This window comes from Bubalus bubalis, chromosome 20 (genome assembly GCF_019923935.1).
Source record: "Bubalus bubalis isolate 160015118507 breed Murrah chromosome 20, NDDB_SH_1, whole genome shotgun sequence".
Lineage (NCBI taxonomy): Eukaryota > Metazoa > Chordata > Mammalia > Artiodactyla > Bovidae > Bubalus > Bubalus bubalis.
The window spans coordinates 27,362,448-27,383,714 of NC_059176.1; the positions used below are offsets into that span (position 1 = coordinate 27,362,448).

The 21,267-nt window shown below is 39.4% G+C and overlaps 1 protein-coding gene across 7 annotated transcripts in view; it reads right to left on the reverse strand.

Annotated features, from left to right (window-relative positions):
- The window catches only part of AKAP6 (A-kinase anchoring protein 6), a 497,045-nt gene that overhangs the window by 125,309 nt on the left and 350,469 nt on the right, over positions 1-21,267 (reverse strand). For all 7 annotated transcript variants that reach the window (XM_044933227.2, XM_044933232.2, XM_044933229.2 and 4 more), the window contains one exon: positions 11,301-11,449. In XM_044933227.2, coding sequence (XP_044789162.2) covers positions 11,301-11,449 — 149 coding nt within the window. The remainder of the gene's footprint in view (positions 1-11,300; positions 11,450-21,267) is intronic.

Here is a 21,267-nt window from a genome sequence, read left to right on the forward strand (position 1 = left end):
ACTAGTGATTTTATAAAAGTCATCTTCTAAGGAAAATGCCAGCTACTACACAGGAAAACAGAAAAGATCATAGATGAGTGAATTATCAAGGGTAGCATAGAACTAGTTAGTTCTATAACCCTTTGCAGAATATGCTGATTCCATCCGCTGATTTCAGAACCAGGTACTTTTCCTTGAAGTCCTCGTGACAAATGACCTCTCTTTAAAAGAGAGAGAGAGATGATTGAAATTGTGGCAAATAGTTCAGAACCTTTTAAAGGCTATGAGTATAGGAACTGCTCTTTTGAAAGGATTTTCCTTATAAAATTTTCTTTGTAAATTTGCTTGGGTTCCTGTCAACTGATTGATACAAATATATAATCTCCTAGATGTTAAAAGGTCTCAAAGCATATCTTTTCAGTACTCTATGAATACATTATACTCTATGAAAATGTTACAAAGCAGACTTGTACACTATTCTAAGACAGTGTTATAAATCAAACACATTACCAAAGTGATATTCTTTTGGATATTTTTCCTTTAATTGCCATATTCCTGAAGGTTTCACAGTAAAAGAGTTGGACATTCTATTGCAGATATGATATTACCAGTTTTGGAGCTTTATAAGCACAATCATGTAATGAGGAGAAAAAGTCTTCTAAATCAAAGTCAGGTTTTGTTAGATAAATATAGAATTATGTGTTCATTTCAGCATCTGAAATTCTAATAAAGACAGAGACAAGTTATGGAAAAAATAAACATGCAATTTTTTTCTTTAGTGTTTTTTATTTCTAAATTTGGGCTAACTACTATGATAATTGCCAAAAGTATTTCCCAATATCTTGTCCATCATTTTCTTTAACTTTTTCAGGTTTAAAAAAAAAAAAAGATTCCAGGATTTTTCACCATGGAAATAAAATACTAACAAGACTGTTTAGTATCAATTTTTACAGATTGGATAGCAACATATTATTTGAGAGGCTGGCACAGTTTAAAAAATGATCCTTCCTCTAAACCCTGGTGGGACTTATGTTTGACCAGCTAAGTGTTTGAATACATAAATGCATTCAGCCTTTGGTATTTAAAGTGAGCATCATTAACTCAACATTTCAACTTAAACTTTGCTTAAAAGATAAAGTTTCACCCAAGTGAAATCAATGGAAGGTGTGTGTGAATATATGAGGTTCCAGCTTGGTCTACCAAGGAATTTTGATTAAATCAGACACCAAATGAAGAAATCATCAAAATAGAGCAACCAATAGTTGAAGAAAAGATAATACTAAAAAGGCCTGGAAGCTTTTCTACTAAGGCTGAGTAATACATATTTTAGAGCGTATAAGTATCCATCTTTTGTAAACTTAATAGTTCCTTTCACATCAACATAACCAAAAACACAAGATCAGTTCCTGAGATACAAGCTTGTCTATGTTGGAATTTCTGTTAAGTGATCCAATTTTCCTAGCTCCTTTAGCATATTGATTCTTTCCCCAAATATTCACTAAGTGTTCACTGTTCACATTATTTGCTCAAGGAAGTTTGCCTCTGGTTTTCAAAGAAGACACTAAAGGTAATGGTAGCAAAATCTCATAAAAATACACTTTCATATTATTAAAGGAAAACACTAATAACTGATTAGAATTTCCCATCATCCTCTATGCCATGTGTCATGTAAGCACAGGAGGGAGATAAAAGAGTAGCACCTAGTCCAATCACATTATCATTAAAGAATAAAATTTAGCTTTCCAGACATGAAATCTGATATGCACAGTTGCATGTAGAATCCCTTTCCACTCTAAACATATTAAAGTGTGGACACTAATTTACTATTTTGAATGAAAATTCATGAGCCACTTCCTCATGAGAAAAGCAGCCTGCCTTTGCCATTAATAAATAAAAAGGAATATGGAGTTCTTTTCAGTAGTAATTTTCTCAGTTCTCATATACACCCATGTACATGTGAAAATGTCTAAGAAAAATAAAATCAATCCTACAGATTTGTTAACGATAGGCCCCACTTTCTCATGGTCTCATGGACTGTTCATAAATTCTTGCTATTAAAATACAATCCATAAAGCAAAAAAATTCTAACCTCCAAGATTAGCCATAAAATTAGAAGTATTAATGTAAGTTTCTGGATATATCTAGAAGATTCCGTTAGGCTGTCAGGAAGTCAAAACTCTCTCTAAATTTTCAGATAATACACTGGACTAAGTTCTAGCCAAAGAACTTGAAAACATTCTGAAGAATTTAGAAATGGTAGTGATTCTAACACAAATGTGAGAACCCATATATCTGGAGACAAAGCAAGAGATAATGTTGTTTAAAAAAGAGAGAGAGATAAACCTTCCTAAGTCATTGCCCACGAGTTAGAGGGTCTGGATCCAGACTTGCTTCTGGCACACTGCTCAGGGTTAGGCGGCTCAGCCTTTTGTAAAAAGTCTACTCTATTCTATACCTCCTTGGTTTTCAAAGATTTAACAAGCAATAGAGAGTATTTGAGGAGGGTATGGCAAACCACTCCAGTATTGTCCAGAGAATCCCCACAGACAGAGGAGCCTGGTGGGCCATAGTCCAGGGAGTCACAAAGAGTCAGACATGATTGAGTGACTAAGCATAGCACACAGAATATTCACCCTCAAGGTTAGGGCAGGGGATAAAAATGTGTGTGCTCAGTCACTCCAGTCGTGGCTGACTCTTTGAGACCCCACAGACTATAGTCCGCCAGATTCCCCTGTCCATGGTATTTCCCAGGCAAGAATACTGGAGTGGGTTGCCATCCTCCTCCAGGGGATCTTCCCAACCCAGGGATCAAACTTATGTCTCCTGTCTCATGTGTCTGCTGCATTGGCAGGTGGATGCTTTACCAATGCACCACCTGGGAAGCTCAGGAGGTAAATAACATAGGAATAACTCTGTCACCCAATCTCTAACAAAATCTTTGTGGAAGAATTACTATGGAGATCTCTCCCAGTATGACTTCATCTATCCTGTAAATTGGCTCTTAACTGAACTGTGCTTTGACATCACTTCTGCAGCCTACATCAAAAAATTGCCTTGGGAATATGGTTTCTCTTATGAAAGTATTAGCCGCTCAGTCATGTCCCGACTCTTTGTGACTCCATGGACTGTAGCCCGCCAGGCTCCTCTGTCCATGAGATTTCTCAGGCAAGAATACTGGAGTGGGTTGTCATTCCTTTCCCCAGGAGATCCTCCCAACTCAGGGATCAAACTCAGGCCTCCTGCGTTGCAGGCAGGTTCTTAACCATCTGAGGCACCAGGGAAGAGATGGAGTATCACAGAGGCCTGTCTTCTCCTGAAAGAACTACAGGAGAAATCCCTCCCAGGACTAAGTGTGTTTCCCTGGATATATATTATTTTTAATCTTAGGACACTATGAATTTTCTGATGGATGAGATTTCACTCTTTTCTTTGGATGTGGAAAGCTTAGAGCCCAATCATTGCCCTTCTTGAGGACATGCACAGAAGATGCACTTTTTTGTTTTCTGGTACACATTTTACTTTTACCTAACTGACTTCAGTCAAATGTTTATTCTATTTTATTGTAAATATTTTTGGTAAGTTGACTTTAATCCTTTGTGAAAGTGATGTGGGAATGCATAAAGGAATACATTTTAAAGAAAAGAGTTAAGCTCTGCACATTAAAATGAGGTAGATTAGATTTGTTTTAGACTCTCTCATACCTCTTTCCTTCTTCAATTGACCCCATAAACTTTCCAAAGCAGCACAGAAATTGTTTCAGCATTGTTAAGATGGAAAGGAGTTATATAAATAAATAAATAGTTGACTTTACTCTTAACTTTGAAATAATACTTCCCCAGTAATTATGCTACTACCTCTCTAGTTCATCCTTTGTTGGCTCTTGGTATGGATGGCATTAGATTACTGAAGTGGAAGACTGTCTAGGTCTAAAATTAGTTTAATGCATTTGAACATTAGAAGCATATGATATTATGATCCCAAATGAATACATTTATACTGGTGAGATTCTTTTTACAGCCGGGAAGACTTATTTTAATAATCATAGTGCACAGAATATCAGTTTTTCAGAAGGTAGTCAGGCACTTTTTGCTCCTTTGGCTACAGGATGCATTGTGATCTTACTATGTGATAACATCAGAACACAACAGAAGGAGCAAAAAGAACCTGAACTGAACACTGATCAGTTGTTCATTAGTTCGAGACAGGGTAAAAATCAGGGGAAGAAAGTAGAAATGCAGGGTGGAAATACGGTCGCCTTGGATTGTCGAGTGATTTATCTGGGAGAGTGTTCCCAGCATCAGCACACAGTTTATGATTGGTGTGTACCCAAAAGAAAACATTTTATTAATACGCAACAATGTTCCAAAAACAACCATTGAGCAGAAATTCAAAATGCTCATTGAGAGAAAGAGAATATGAGTGAGCATGAATGTTCACCCAGCTGCACAAGGATATTTTTGGCCTTTGGCTCAACAGAAAAACAGAAAGATCATCCTATTGCAGTGAAATCCAGAGGTGATTACACCCCTTCTGAGGTATTTGAAGTCATTCAGTATATCTTATTGCTTATTTGATCTTTAATCAAGTAATGTTTTAAATAGTGATATATTTGCTTTCATCTGTCAGCACTATTCCTCTTTGGGAGTGTTATATATGTATATGTGTGTATGTATGTACATTATCACAATGATTTAGGAATACTTCATTTCCTAAAGGAAAATGGATTTATTTTTACTGCCAAACTTTTAACCTTTCGTCTAGTTAAAGTTCATTTAGTTCAACCTGTTGTGCTTGGAAATAACCTGTGTATACTGTTTGTATTTGAAAGTAAAATTTACTCGAAAATGTTACATGATGTGGGGCGAATACTTCTACATTCTTACAGAGAACAAACCTTGACTACATAATCATCTGTGGACATTGCCCAAATTCCCCCTCAGCCAGAGGCTGGCATACGACTGAGACTGAAGTATCTTCTAGAACTTTACACAAGAACAGAAGGCTCTTTGAAATTCCCTCCAGAGTGCCGGAAGCAGAGTCAGGAAACATCTCCCTACTCTTTTACTCCATATTATTATTTATAGTAACCCTTAATATGTGTGCACACACACGCATACACATGCGCACACACATATCCCTACATGATGTTGTTGTTTAGTCGCTCAGTTGTGTCCATCCAACTCTTTGTGACCCCATGGACTATAGCATGCCAGGTTTCCCTGTCCTTCACCATCTACCAGAGTTTGCTCAAACTCATATCCACTGGATCAGTGATGCCAGTCAACCATCTTGTCCTCTTTCGTCCCCTTTTCCTCCTGCCTTCAGTCTTTCCCAGCATCAGGGTCTTTTCAATGAGTCTGCTCTTCGCATCAGGTGGCCAAAGTATATACCAACTTGAAATCTGATCTTTAATTTTTAATCCTGTATGCTCTCTCTCCTCCTTTAAGAATTTAGACTAGAGAAAATATACACGCCTAAAAAAATTTTTTTTATGTAGTTGGAAGCAATCTGAGCAGACCTAATACATTCTAATATCTGGAATCAGAAGGTTCCACCAGCAGCTTGAAGACAGAAAATAATAGTCAACAGTAATTCTCAATTCCTGCTAATCAAGATATCACATTGGAATTTTCAATGCTATGGTTTTATTTTGGGTTTCCCAGGGAGCACCAGTGGTAAAGAACTCACCTGCCAATGCAGGTAGACTTAAGAGATGTGAGTTTGACCCCTGCGGTGGGAAGTTCCCCTGGAGAAGGGCACAACAACCCACTCTACTATTCTTGCCTGGAGAATCCCATGTGCAGTAGAGCCTGGCAGGCTGCAGTAGAACCTGGCAGTCCATAGGGTCGCACAGAGTCAAGACATGACTGAAGTGACTTGGCACACACATTTTATTTTAAAAGATTTGTATAATACAGCCTGAAAGATTCTAGCTGAAATAAAAATGTTCCTATTAGCCATATCTTTCAAAATGAGCATTCTTAAAGAGATTGCTATGTCTACCTGGGGTAGGTTTTGTGGGGACACGCTACCGCAAGGTAAGCTCCCACCTCCCTCAGCCCCCGCTACCTCATAGTCACCATACTGTCCTTGTTGATGGTTGAGGAGCCCAAGACATCCCTGAGCTTCAGATCTGCTTCCTGGGCATTTCTACTTAGATGTTCTACAGACCATAAAAAAGAACTTTGTCCCAAACAGTCGGTTCCTCTCAGGCCCCCTGCTCCTCCCCTTCACTGAAGACCATGTCCATTTGTGCAAAAGCCTGAAATACGGAGGTCTGTCTTAAACCCCACCTCCCTTAATGTCCCTCATCCACTCAGGGACCAGATTCTGTCTTCAACTTCCTTCCTTCAGTTTCCATTCCTGCTGTCTTCAGGCCCAAATAATTTCTCACTTGGATGACTGGAATAGCTTCTTAACCAAACACTGTCTAGTCTTGCCCATGCCAGTCCATTCTCCAGAGTGCTGCCAGAATACTGTTTTAAAATTGCCAACCTATTCTTGCTGGAATCCCTGACTGGTTCCAGCTGTCTGTACACATTGCTTCTGCTGCAGGAAACACTGGCTGTGACCTCTGACCCTGGGCCAGCCTCAGTGATACTTCTCCTAGCAGGCGTTCCTGATTTACATGCCCTGCCACTCTTTGTGTCCCACTGCCTCTACAACCCCAGTGCCTAGTAGAGCCTGCTCAACAATCATGAAATGCTCAATGACACAGAAATCATTTGAATCTATGTCTTCTTATTTTCTTTCTCTCCCCACATTAGAATGGCCCTTTTCCTCTCTCTTACTTGCCTCATCCAAGGCTTATCGACTCTTTCTGGCTTTAGCCTCCAATCTAGTCTCCACGTCTCCCATTAATTTCTAATCTATTACTGTTCTCCACCTTCAGATTCTCCAATTTAGTACATCTGGAGTGGGACCCAGAATTTGCAATTTCTAACCAATTCCCAGGAGATACTAATGCTGCTGGCCTAGAGATCATTCTTTGAAAACCACTGGAGCAATGATCTCAACTGGCAGTGGGCATCAAGTATAATATATCTTGGTCCACTCCTGCCTCCTGAATCAGAATTTTGAGGGAGGTGAGATGGGCAGGCAGTTTCAACTTAAAAGTTCCCTAAGAAATCTTGATGCATCCTAGTTAAGAACCATGAACTCAGTGATTAACTCCAGGATCTCAACTTCACTTTCTTCCTAAGCCTTATTTTGCACTACTCCCTCTGACTTTCTACCTTGCTCTCCAGTCATATGGAACAGCAAGCAGCATAATGATTTCACACCCTTGTTCCCTCTGAGCCCTAGATTCGTTTTAGTTTTTCATTTATGCACCAGCATTCACTGGGCACCTAGCACACTCCAGGCTGCAGCGCATAGAGGGGTGAATGTGACAGACATGGCCCTGCCTCATGGAGTCCACATGTTGTTTGCTCTAAGCTTCCTTGGAACCCTCTGCCTCCCCTTCTTCGTGATACAGAGAAATACTGGTTTAATGCTGCTCTCTTGATAGACTGTAAATTTCATGAAGGTAGGGACTACGGTCTGTCTGTCTTTGTAAGTGCTCAATACATGTTTGTTCAGCTTAAATTGGAAAATTCTTCCCCTGACCTAGCCCTCTTCCAAAAATCACCTCCAGAGTCCCGTCTCTATCATTCCTGATCTGCTCCAATTCTTCCCACCACCATCAGAACTCAGCACCACCTTCCGTGAGCCCTGCTCCCTACTCCAAGCAGATTCCTAACTCATCACTTTGACCCTTCATTCTATGTTGTTTATGGATCTGGTTCCTCCTACTAAATAAACTGTGGGCTTCTCAAGGGCAGGGACCATTTCATTTTTGCCTTTTAAACTCTGCACTTCATAAAGGAGGTATTTAATAATATTTGTCAAATTAATGAATTTCATTTTTCACTTAAGCCTGCTTTGCAGTGTTTTTGTCCAAACTTCTTGTGGCTTAAATGAAATTGCCTTAAGACTCTTCTGTTTCTCTGTAGTAGGACAATACCATAATTCAAATTTCATATACTGTATGGAACATGCATAACATGTTATTTAGGGGTAAAAAAGTTTATCAAGGGTCTAAGCTAAATTTTCAGAGAGAGGGCAAAGTGTGGCTTCATGGACTGTTCACTGCATCATGACTCAGGGCTCTGAGGCGAGGTCCTGGACAAGCCAGTCACCCAGGCTTTTTGCCTCCCAGTTCTATTATTTATAAGCTAAACAAAAGACATGCTTTGTAATCTACTCTAAGTCTTGACAGGAAGTAGGATACTACTTACTAAAATAAACAAGATTTTGAAATTCATTATAAAAATGAAATCAGACAATCCCTTAATAAAAAGAGGTGTCAGAAAGACAGATGGTTATACTTCACAAAATTTACAAAAGAGTGTTCTTGATGAAATCTGCTCAGAAAATTGTGCCATGCACGTAGTATGCCTTCAGTGAATATTTATTGGATGAAAGAAACAAGATAATTTACAAGCTTTCATTTAAATCAACAGGAGTCAAAAGCACCAACCTGCTCCCTTTGAGAATCACCAGTGACTCAAGCAGGAGAAGGCAATGGTACCCCACTCCAGTACTCTTGCCTGGAAAATCCCATGGATGGAGGAGGCTGGTAGGCTGCAGTCCATGGGGTCGCTAAGAGTCGGACACGACTGGGTGACTTCACTTTCACTTTTCACTTTCATGCATTGGAGGAGGAAATGGCAACCCACTCCAGTGTTCTTGCCTGGAGAATCCCAGGGACGGGGGAGCCTGGTGGGCTGCCGTCTGTGGGGTTGCACAGAGTCGGACACGACTGAAGCGACTTAGCAGCAGCAGCAGCAGCAGCAGTGAGTCAAGCACTGTAGGTCCCTCCAGGAAGCGATGGTTCCCCACTTTGCCACTTAGGAACCAGTGCCCAGTGTCTCCCACAGAGGGACACACTCTGTTCCTACCGCTCACACAGCTTCACATACCATCAGAGAAATCTTCCCACCACACATATTCATGAGTGTCAAACACACATTTCATGGTTGTCCACAAGCTGTGTTAAATCACCTTGATATGCACCTTTTCATCAAGCCAGAGAGGTTATAAATTCATTTCTAAACCATATTTTGGTTACACAAAAATCTTAGACATTTAAGATCTCCATTCAGTCTAGCAGCTGAGTCTTCCCTGGAGTAACTTTATACGTTTTTCAACTACATATTCTCCTTCGCATCGACATAGGCTGGAGGAGGAAATAAAAACATACGGATTGCATCACCAACTTAATGTTCTCTTCAGTGGATTGGATATCTATCTGCATATGGAATGAAGACCCTAGAAGGCCCACATTATTCCCACAATATCTTATCAGAAACAATGCTCATTCTATGTAACAAAAGGAACTGTTAATGAAGTTTATGTATCATTGGAGCAGATAATTTTAGAAGGCTGTGTTCTTAAGGTTTCAGAATTACAGATTCAACTGTGGGAGCAAAGGGTCTTAGGAGCAGGACACCCCAGATAACCTCACCCACATACATTTCTCAAACAATGGTTTTCTGTATGTAAACAGAAAACAGAAAGGAGTATATGGTTTTTGTCCTTAGTATTAAATAGCTGCCTTTTCTTCAGCACACTCTTAAATCTCCTCACAATGCACAGCCTTCAGCACCCTAAGGAGCATAAACAAAGAATATCAGGCAAGTTCACCTACTCCCACTTCAGAGAACAATGCTTGCTGTTAACTAAGCCATTTCCAGGGCAGATTTATGATTTGCGGAGCCCAGAGTAAATACTCAGGTTGGGCCCTTGGAATCTGAGGTCAGAAGCACATGGTACCCGCTCAATCCCTAGGGCTTTTAGAAAACATGAAAATGTGACCTGAAGTTTGTGGTGGTGGGTACACCAGGGACTATTTAGGCATTTAGAGAAATTAAAGCACGTTAAGGCCTCAAAACAGCTTATTGTTCACGCTCGAATATTTAACCTTTCTTTCTAATTTGCTGTCATGCTTTTCCTCTTGTGAATAAATGTCTTCTGAATCATAGAAGATGAATCAAATACATGCTCACATGTCTATATATAAAAAATATCTTAAAAGAGCAACAAATTGTATAGATAGGTAAATTTTAAAAGTTAAAAAGCCCTTGCCCATTTCCTAAAAAGAATTACAACTCGAATTCTTTTCTTGCATTCTTAGACCTCGGGTTATATCACAAGACAGAATTTGTAACCTGTGTTGGTAATTTATCCTCAAAATCTGAACGAGAATTTTAAGTCATATCAGAACTATAAGCACGTAAGAGAAAAAAGAAAGCAAGTGCATGGAAAGACTTCTTTTCTCTGGCCTTTTGAAGGAATATTTTGGCTAGAGTTACTCCCTGTAGGTTTATACTATGCTGTTAACATGTTATGGAACTTGGGGGAACAGTTTCTCTCCCTTGTTGTCTGGCTCAAGTATAAAAGCAAAATAGGTTACTTTTTCCATTTTAATGAGTATAATTATTATCAAGTCATTAAAATTATGAAATGATTAAATTTCATTGTACTCTTTTACTCTTTAATAATCACCTATTAAATATTAAAACTGAACCAGAAAAGAATTTTTTAAATAATAGTATTTTATAAATCTCATATATGTATTATATATACATATATATGTATTATATATACATATATATATGTATATACACATACACACACACAGAGAATGTTTGCATAATTTTGAAGTAATTTGGAAATATTTGAAGGCATAACTTAACTATTCAGTAGCATGGGTAGTTAGTATAATATAAATACAGCCACAGATCTCAGGCTGAATGAAACTGTTGGTGGGTCATTGAAGTTGCTGGGTTGTTTCACGTAACACAAACAATAAGCACCAGTCCATCATTCCACTTGACTTCACGTGATGCTAACCAGTTAGTCCATAGTCCCTAAACAATTATTAAATATCTATATTTTCAAAAAATTATGTTCTACCAGTTTCCAGTGAGGTTCTGGTGTTTAAAATTTACTTAGATAGAGTTTAAACTATGAGGTTTAAAGAGAGGGAAATACACTGAGAAAATTATAGGCACAATGTAGTGACAGAAATGCTCAGAAAATCACAGGACTGTTTCGAACAAATAATACCAAAGTTAGGAAGTCCTGGGTGAGATGACAGACTGATAAAATCCATAGTCTTCAATTCTGGTATGAATGGAAAAGAATATAAATACCTTGTCTATTGCACTTCTTTTGCTAGCTTGGGAGGAAATGCCCACCTAACACCGACCAGTGGAACATCATTGAAAAAAGTAGAGATTAATGAGAATAAAACAACAAAAAGAATAGTTCCCTACCCATTGCCTCCTCCTGAATGAACTTTTGACATATCAGCAAACTCTTCTTTCCGTTTGCTGCTGCTGGTATACTGCTCGCTGTACAGCTTGAGGGACATCTGCTCAACAGCATCTCTTTGTGCTTCCAGGTAGCATAGTTGAACCTCAGCCTGGAGAGAGAAACAAAGAGGAATGGCTGTTTTAATCTGGAAGGAATGCATTTCAAGTGAGGTGTAACAACACAGAGAATGGGAATTGTTCACATCATTATACCGCTCCTTTTCAGCTCGGATTTAATGGGATCAGCTGGGCATATTACAGAATTATATTTTAGATCTGAATCTTATAAGTTCCTCCTTAAAATATAACCTGAATAAATGAACTCTCAGAAGACTCAGTAAATATCACAATATATCCCTGAGATCATAATACTGTATGATGAGACTTTATATAAAAATTCTGTGAGATTCCTTAATAATATTCTTCCTCGTACTGCCACATATGTAACATTATTTTTTTTTTAAAGAGTCCCCTTCCAACCCATACATTTGCATGGACACATACTCTGGATGCTTCTCATTATCTTCACCTGAGGAGAATAAAAAAGCCTAGTACTAATTCAATACCTCTTCAATAGGGATAAGACTTCCTACATTACTTTTTTTTGGTTCTCTGTATTTTGTCTTAATAATTTTAAAATAGAAAGAACCGTGATTTTGCTTACATGCAGGCTTGAATTGTTAAAGTTTTCATAGATACTTGGGGCTCACTGTAGTAAAAGGAGAGGTAGTAAGTTCACCATGCTGTTTTCTATCAAACCAAGGCCAAAAGAATGCTGAATAATATTTGGCAAGGAAATGTATCGAAGAGATGCTTTATTTATTGCAGCTGTTGTGATCCCTGTGGCTTTAGAGTTCCCCAGAACACAAGATAAAACGGGGAATGAAGTCTTCTCAGTGGCATGCTTGCCTGTGGTGAAGGAAAAAGGCCAGTGCTGAGTACATGTGTGCTGTGGACCAAAGGAGCTCTTAAGGTCTTTTTGTGTGCTTCACTAAATCCCACACGCCCGTTAACATTTCTCAACAGCCTTAAAATGTCTACTTCTTTATTATTTAATTATATATTCTCCTACAGAAAGACCAAGTCTGGGTCAGTTGCTGGGTAGTTGCCAGATTTCCATAACATGTAGGAAAAGCAGAGTCAGAGATGACCCTCTACTCTTCATGTCCATGGCCAACAGAGGCCTCTTGCACACTCTCTGGTTTTATAGATGCAATCGTGGGGGGAAAAAAAAAGAGAGTCATAAAATAGCAGCTGCTTAAAAGGGTGAATCAGGACTCTGTAAAGGAAACGGGTAGCTTATGAAATGGAAGATCTCAAATCATTCTAGAATTTGTATTTTGTTCTTTTCCACAGGAGCGAATTATGAATGCTCTAGATATTGAGGAAGAACTTAAAAAATACTAAAATCACTATATTCATGTAACTGAAGTTTCCACAATCTATGTATTGGTTCATGTAACCTTTTTTTGTCCAAACTAATTGACTTGCATAAGGATTAAGAATTACGTCAAACACTGTAAACTAAGGATAACGTTACATGGAGTATTTTCAGTATGGGAAGAAAGGGTGTGGCTGGTGGAAAGCACAAAGGAAATACTAAATCTAGTGTTAGTCAGCCTATTTATTAATATATGGAGAAAGAGAAGGCATGGAGCATATTAATGACAACATAGAAGAGTGCCAACTCAGAGGTTTGCAGGTATCACAGAATTTGAAGAAATATCTAGAGACCTAAGAATATTGTTTAATGGTTGGGGGGGAGAAAATGAAACTGAATATAGGGAGTCAATGATTAGAAAAAAACATCAGACAACAGAAATGTATTGGTTCTATATCTTTTAATGAAGTATACAATATTCCCAAGCAACTAAATATGAGATCACTGAGAGATACTGAACAGTAGTCAAAGAACTTAATACAACTAGAGATTATCATACTAAGTGAAGTTATAAAGTGAAAGACAAATACCATATGATATCACTAAAATATGAACAAATGAACCTCTCTACAAAACAGAAACAGATTCATAGACACAGAGAACAGACTTGTGGTGGCCAGGAGGGGGGAGGAGAGGGATGGACTAGGAGTTTGGGGTTGGCAGACGCAAAATATTACATGTAAAATGGATAAACAACAAGGTCTTAGTGTTTAGCACAGAGACCTGTATTCAATATCCTGTGATAAACCATAATGGAAAAGAATATTAAAAAAGAATGCATAGAAGTAAATAACTGAGTCACTTTGCTGTACAGCAGAAACTGGCACAACAGTGTAAATCAACTATACTTCAATAAAAAGTAGTGATAAAATAATTTTTAAAGAGAACTTAAAAACAAATGTCTTTCCAAATGCTATCCCCACCCCTCCCCTTCTCAACACTATGGGATAATGAGGAGACATCCCACACAAATTATTCTTTTGGAAATCCCATTAAAATAATGAATCTGCACCATTAGATGCCAAAGCGGCATGTCTGATCCCTAGAGGTCCCTGTTAGTTTTTAACCACCCTAAGGTAGCACACTAGACCACTACTTGTTTTTGGTAAAGATCTCACAAATGTGTGCCACTGGTCACAAAAAGCAACGTAAAGAAGGAGGTCAACTTCATATAGACTCATCACTACCATGGAAAAATAATTGAAGCTCAGCCCTTTGAGATCCTTGGCCATTTCTGTGCACAAGGGTAACACCTCTTGTGTGACATGGATTCCTGGAAAGGAATTCAGAGAACAATGCTGAGAGCAACTGGAGAAACAATTAGTCGCCTTACAAAAATGATTGAAATGCTGTGATCTAAGACTTTTATCGCACAATATCTCACAGGCATTTGACATAGGAAACTTCCCTGTGCTAAAAAGGAGATGAATTAGATGGCCCAGCTTTTCCTATCCATCTATATTTCTATCTCTGCTTTCAGTGATTCATTTCAAAACGTGATGATAAAAATAGAACCAAAGTTGTTTCTTCGGCTAAGGTTGAATGACTTTGCCAGTCTAAATCTATCTACGAACTGCCTTAACTTTTTCTCATACTATATTTTACTCTACAGATAAATTTTTAGAAGAAAGATTTGGAGAAATTATAGTTCTTAAAAAAAATAGTCACACTGAATCTTTGATTAAAATAATTTCATTTTTTGAAGCAATAGTTAGAACCAGACATGAAACAATGAACTGGCTTAACATTGGGAAAGGAGTACATCGAGGCTGTATATTGTCACCCTGCTTATTTAACTTATATGCAGAGTACATCATGTGAAACGCTGGGCTGGATGAAGCACAAGCTGGAATCCAGATTGCTGGGAGAAATACCAATAACCTCAGATATGCAGATGACACCACTCTTATGGCAGAAAGCAAAGAGGAACTAAAAAGCCTCTTGATGAAGGTCAAAGAGGAGAGTAAAAAAGCTGGTACAAAACTCAACATTCAAAAAACTAAGATCATGGCATCCAGTCCTATCCCTTTATGGTAAATAGATGGGGAAACAGTGGAGACAGTGACAGACTTTCTTTTCTTGGGCTCCAAAATCACTGCAGATGGTGACTGCAGCCATGAAATTAAAAGATGCTTACTCCTTAGAAGAAAAGTCAGGACAAATCTAGAGAGCTAAAAAGTAGTAGTTAAAGTAGTAGTAGTTCAAAAGTAGAGACATTGCCAACAGAAGTCCGTCTAGTCAGAGATATGGTTTTTCCAGTAGTCATGTACGGATGGGAGATTAGGACCATAAAGAAGGTGCTTTCAAACTGTGATGCTGGAGAAGACTCTTGAGAGTCCTTGGGACAGCAAGGAGAAAAAAACCAGACAATCCTAAAGGAAATCAACCCTGAATATTCATTGAAAGGACTGACGCTAAAGCTTGAATACTTTGGCCACCTGATGGGAAGAGCCAACTCATTGGGAAAGACCCTGATGTTGGGAAGGATTGAGGGCAGGAGAAGGAGGCAACAGAGAATGAGATGGCTGGATGGCCTTATCCATTCAACGGACATGAGTTTGAAACAACTCCAGGAGATAGTGAAGAACAAGGAAGCCTGGCATGCTGCAGCCCATGAGGTCACAGAGTTGGACATGACTGAGCGACTGAATAACAACAATGACAATTGTAGATACTTTAAAAGTGACTATATTTTACAAATAGAAACACAGACTATAGTATATTAAATAATATTATTGATGTGTAATTAACAAGATTTGATAACTTATTCATTAAGAAAAATGAAAAGGAACAAGAAGGAACAGACTCACTGACAGATCTACCTCTCACGTCCTGGCCAGTGTCATCAATGGGAATATAAAATGAGCAGCATAGATAAAGGGAACAAATGAGCTAAAACGGAGTCTTTTGCTTTGAGGTACTAGTATGATTCCCCAAATGAAATGTTCAGCAAGCAAGTGGAAATATTAGGACTGAAATATAAACCCAGAGGCAAAGGCTGACACTAGGAGATGAAATGAGAATGCCATGGGAGATCGTGTATGATGAGAAGAGAAAAAGGATCAGCTCTGTCTTATTCTAATTGAGGCCTGCATAAGACCTCAGCTGACCTAAAGTGATGGATTCTCAAATACTCTCCCTCCCTCTCCACCAGCCGAAAATCCATTTTATAGATAGTTCATTGATCTTTTTGATTCACATCTGGGATCACGGGTTCTTGTTTCAGAGCTTAATTCTGGACCTCTTTATTTAAACTCTTTTCCATGGCTTTCAATGCTACCTATGTAGTAACAACTCCCTATTCTCTCCTCTGAGTGCCATACAACCAACCACTGCTAACTGAATTTACTTTAGGCATAGCTGTTAGAAACACTCTCCATTCTCATCCTTAATGCATGCCTCCAAACTTTCTGTTCTTAGTATCCTCCCTTTAAATAAATGGCACCATCTGTTGCTTAGGTCAGAAACCTGAGAATCATCCATGACTCCTCGTCATTTCCTACAACCAGTTACTCCTTAAATTCTGTTGATTCTTCTTTCAAAACGTCTCTCCAGTCTGTCTTCCCAGTCTGCATTGCTGCCAGCCTGGTCCAAGCCTTTATCAACTCTCCCCTGTAGTATAGCAATTATCTTCTAATGTGTATCTCCCCTTGCCCATTCCTGCCTCTCCCATCTCTTCCATTACAGTGTCAGAGTGGTCTCTACAAAACATAAGTTAGTTTCATACTGCATTTAGATCTAAAACACAAACTTAGAACATAGCTCATTAGATTTGCTTCCTGCCTACTTTACACCTCATTCCCTACTTCTCTCTTTCTTGATCACTATGCCCCTTGTTAAGTTTCCTTCTTCCAGTTCTTTAAATAGCTCTTTCCTCTCTAAGGACCTTTGAACATACTGTTCCCTTTCTCTAGAACATTCTCTTGCTAACGACTTCTCATTCTTTAGCTCTCAGCTGACATGTTACTTCTCAGGGAGGCTTCTCTGTCCATCTTATCAAAAGTAGATCCACCCTATTTTTCTCCATTGCAGAACAGTGTTAATTTCCTTTACAGATATATCTCAATTCAGAATTCTTAGACTTGCTGGCTTATATTTTCTCTAGCTCTGTCTCCAGACTTTAAGCTCCATACAGGGATGGTATTTCTCTGTCGCTTGGCCATTCTGTATTCCCAGCACCTAGGCAGTATCTTGAACATGTTAGGGGCTCAGTAAATAATTTATTGCTCATATAGTCACTAAGCCTTTATCATGTGTCAGGAACTACACCAAGAACTATGGGTACAAAGAAGAACAAAACATTGTCCCTTTTCTCAAGGGATTGCAGTGTAGTGGAGCAAAGAGCCATGGCAAAAGGAGATAAGTGCACTGAGTAAAATGATGATGGGGGAGGATGGGAAATAAAACATTGCATGAAGGTGAGGAATGGGCAGTAAAAGCCAGGTAGAGGTAACATCTGAGCCAGATCTGGGAGTATGGCTATGTCTTTGCCAGGTAAAGAAAAAGATGAATATCTTTACAGGTAGAATTCTTCATTTGTTCAGAGGCCCAGACTTACAAAAGGATGTGGCATGTTCAGAGAATGGTGGCTACAGCTTTGGGGGCATTTAGACAAAGAGGCTAAAGTAGAAGGGGATAGTCTATGGAGAATGTCACCTCAGGGAATCTGAGCTATCCAATGACCTGCCAAGATGTCACTGTTTCTGTGATAGGCTTAATCTACTTCTATCTCCCTTCTTCTGTCATGAGATGGGTTAGTCCAGATACGCTCATAAAGTTCCTACCTCCTGACATCGCATTGAGAAGAGAATCAACAGTTTCCAAGAGGACAGAAGCCCAGCAATCCAACAGAGAAAATGGCTACCTAAGAGATTCTATTAAATCATTTTTCTCTAGTAAACTTTTAACATAATGTTATGGGTTTATTTCACACAATGTGTCCTCTTCAAATTGTATGTTGAAGCCTTAAACCTAAATGTGACTGTAATTGGAGACAGGGTCTTTAAAAAGATAATTAAGGTTAAACAGATCACAAGGGTATGGCCCTAATCCAACAGGACTGATGTCTTTATAAAAAGATGAAGAGTGGTCCCACAGAGAAAAGGCCATGTGAGGATGCAGTGACAAGGCAGTAGGCCATCCACAAGCAAGGGGAGAGGCCTCCTAGAAACCAAACCTGTCAACTACTTGATCTGGGACTTCCAGCCTCCAGAACTGTAAGAAATAAATTTCCATTGTTTAAGCCACCCAGTCTGTGTATTTTTTATTGCCACCTTAGTAGACTAACTAAGATCATGGCATCCGGTCCCATCACTTCATGGGAAATAGATGGGGAAACAGTGGAAACAGTGGCTGAATTTACTTTTGGGAGCTCCAAAATCACTGCAGATGGTGATTGCAGCCATGAAATTAAAAGACGTTTACTCCTTGGAAGGAAAGTTATGACTAACCTAGACAGCATATTGAAAAGCAGAGACATTACTTTGTCAACAAAGGTCTGTCTAGTCAAGGCTATGGTTTTTCCAGTAGTCATGTATGGATGTGAGAGTTGGACTATAAAGAAAGCTGAGCACCAAATAATTGATGCTTTTGAACTGTGGTGTTGGAGAAGACTCCTGAGAGTCCCTTGGACTGCAAGAAGATTCAACCAGTCCATCCTAAAGGAAATCAGTCCTGGGTGTTCATTGGAAGGACTGATGTTGAAGCTGAAACTCCAATATTTTGGCCACCTGATGCGAAGAGCTGACTCATTGGAAAAGACCTTGATGTTGGGAAAGATTGATGGCAGGAGCAGAAGGGGACAACAGAGGATGAGATGGTTGGATGGCTTCACTGACTCAATGGACATGAGTTTGGGTAAACTCCGGGAGTTGGTGATGGACAGGGAGGCCTGGCGTGCTGTGGTTCATGGAGTCGCAAAGAGTCAGACACAACTGAGCAACTGAACTGAACTGAACTGAAGTATACTAATACACATAATAAAAGTTAGAATCACTGCCTTCTTATCAGAGGTTTAATACAACTGCTTTGCTACTTATCATTGTTAGTATGCTTTCCCCTTTTATTTCCCAGGTGGTGCTAGTGGTAAAGAACCTGCCTGCCAATACAGGAGACATAAGACTTGGGTTCAATCCTTGGGTCAGGAAGATCCCCTGGAGAAGGAAATGGCAACCCACTCCAGTATTCTTGCCTGGAGAATCCCAAGAACAAAGGAGCCTGGTGGGGCTACAGTCCATATGGTTTCAAAGAGTTGGACACAACTGAAGCCACTTAGCATGCACAATTTACATTGTAGGCAGATTTAGCTGCTAAGTCGTGTTCGACTCTTTGCGACCCCATGGACTGTAGCCCGCCATTCTCCTCTATCCATGGGATTTCCCAGGCAAGAGTACTGGAGTGGGTTGCCATTTCCTTCTCCAGGGGATCTTCCTGACTCAGGTATCAAACTCAGGTCGCCTGCATTGCAGGCAGATTCTTTACCAATTGAGCCACCAGGGAAGACCCTTGATTTACAACAGATACTTCAATTAAATCTTTAGAATTTCCTCTATTCATATGGAATTTTAAATGTCTTCATTGAGACAGTGTTGGGAAGATGCCCTGGAGAAGGAAATAGCAACCCACTCCAATATTCTTACCTAAAGAACCCATGGACAGAGAAGCCTGGTGGCTACAGTCCATGGGGTCATGAAGAGTTGGACATGATTAAAGTGACTTAGCATGAATAGCCTAAATAATTAGAGACACTTGTCTTCAAATTTAGACTACAAATTAATAATTTAGTCAGAACACAAGACAGTGTTCTAAAATATTCTACTTAAATTTGGCTTGGTATGTGGTGATTCAAATTCAGTGATATTCTCCTGAGCCCAAATAATTAATCAACCATATACTTCCCTCTTGATGAGGGTGAAAGAGGAGAGTGAAAAAGCTGACTTAAAAGTCAATATTAAAAAAACTAAGATCATGGCATCTGGTCCCATCACTTTATGGTGAATAGATGGGAAAAAATGGAAACAGTGACAGATTTCCTCTTCTGGGGCTCTAAAATCACTGTGGATGGTGACTGCAGTCATGAAATTAGAAGATGATTACTTCTTGCAGGAAAGCTATAACAAACCTAGACAGTGTATTAAAAAGCAAAGACATCACCTTGCCAACAAAGGTCCATATAAACAAGCCTATGGTTTTTCTAGTAATGTACGGATGTGCGAGCTGGACCATAAAGAAGGCTAAGTGCCGAAGAATTGATGCTTTTGAATTGTGGTGCTGGAGAAGACTCCTGAGAGTCCCTTGGACAGCAAGGAGATAAGGAAATCAACCCTGAATACTCATGGGAAGGACTGATGCTGAAGCTGTAATATTTGGCCACCTGATGTGAAGAACCAACTCAGTGGAAAAGACTCTCATGCTGGGAAAGATTGAAGGCAGAAGGATAAGAGGGCAACAGAGGATGAGATGGTTGGATGGCATCACCAAGTCAATGGACATGAACTTGGGCAAACTCTGGGAGATGGTGAGGGACAGGGAGGCCTGGCATGCTGCAGTCCATGGGGTCGTGAAGAGTCAGACAGGACTTGGCGACTGAACAACAGCAGCAGCAGCAACAGCATACTTCCTTCTGATAATGTGTCTAACAACAAAATAGTTATTTAGCCCATTGTAAATTTGGTGGTGAGGGGGTAAATTTCAGTCATTCTAACAATCTTGAAGGATTAAACCCACACTTACTTTTATAATCACATCAGACACATGCCTTGTCCTTGCCCTAAAAAGCACTGATTTAGTTAAGAAATATCAATTATTTCATTGTCACTGCATATCCCAGGACCCTCTGTTGGTATCCTGAGAATGTTAGAAAATTAATTTTACTCTTTCTTAACCCATGCCATTGTAGGTCTGCTTGCTCACTTCATAGCTTCCCACATCTACCCAGCCACTTGCATCTGATTCCACATCCTCTGCTTTCTCTCCTGTTTCTGTGGAAAATGTCCATATTTCTACCCAAAACCAATCCCCTGCATAGACACAAAGAGCCCCTCTTATCTATGCAAAGATTATCGCCCCAGCAGCAAATCATCCTTCTCTTCTTCAGTTTTTTCCTCTCCACTATATTCTTCTCATTAACACATTCCCCACCCCACCCCTCCAAATGCTGTGTTTCTCCCATGGTAAAATAAATAAAGGGCTTCTCAGGTGGTGCAATGGTAAGGATTCTGCCTGCCAATGCAGGAGAAAAAAGAGACACAAGTTCCCTGGGTCTGGAATATCCCCCAGAGGAAATGACAACCGACTCTCTGTAATCTTTCCTGGGAAATTCCAGGGACAGAGGAGCCTGGTGGGCTACAGTCCATGGGGTCGCAAAGAGTCCGACATGACAGACTGAGCACAACTGTACAAAATAAATAAATAAAAAGGAAAAATAATCTCTTGACATCAATTGATACCAATCTATTCTTGGCTTAAGCCCCATTTCTCTGTTCTTCA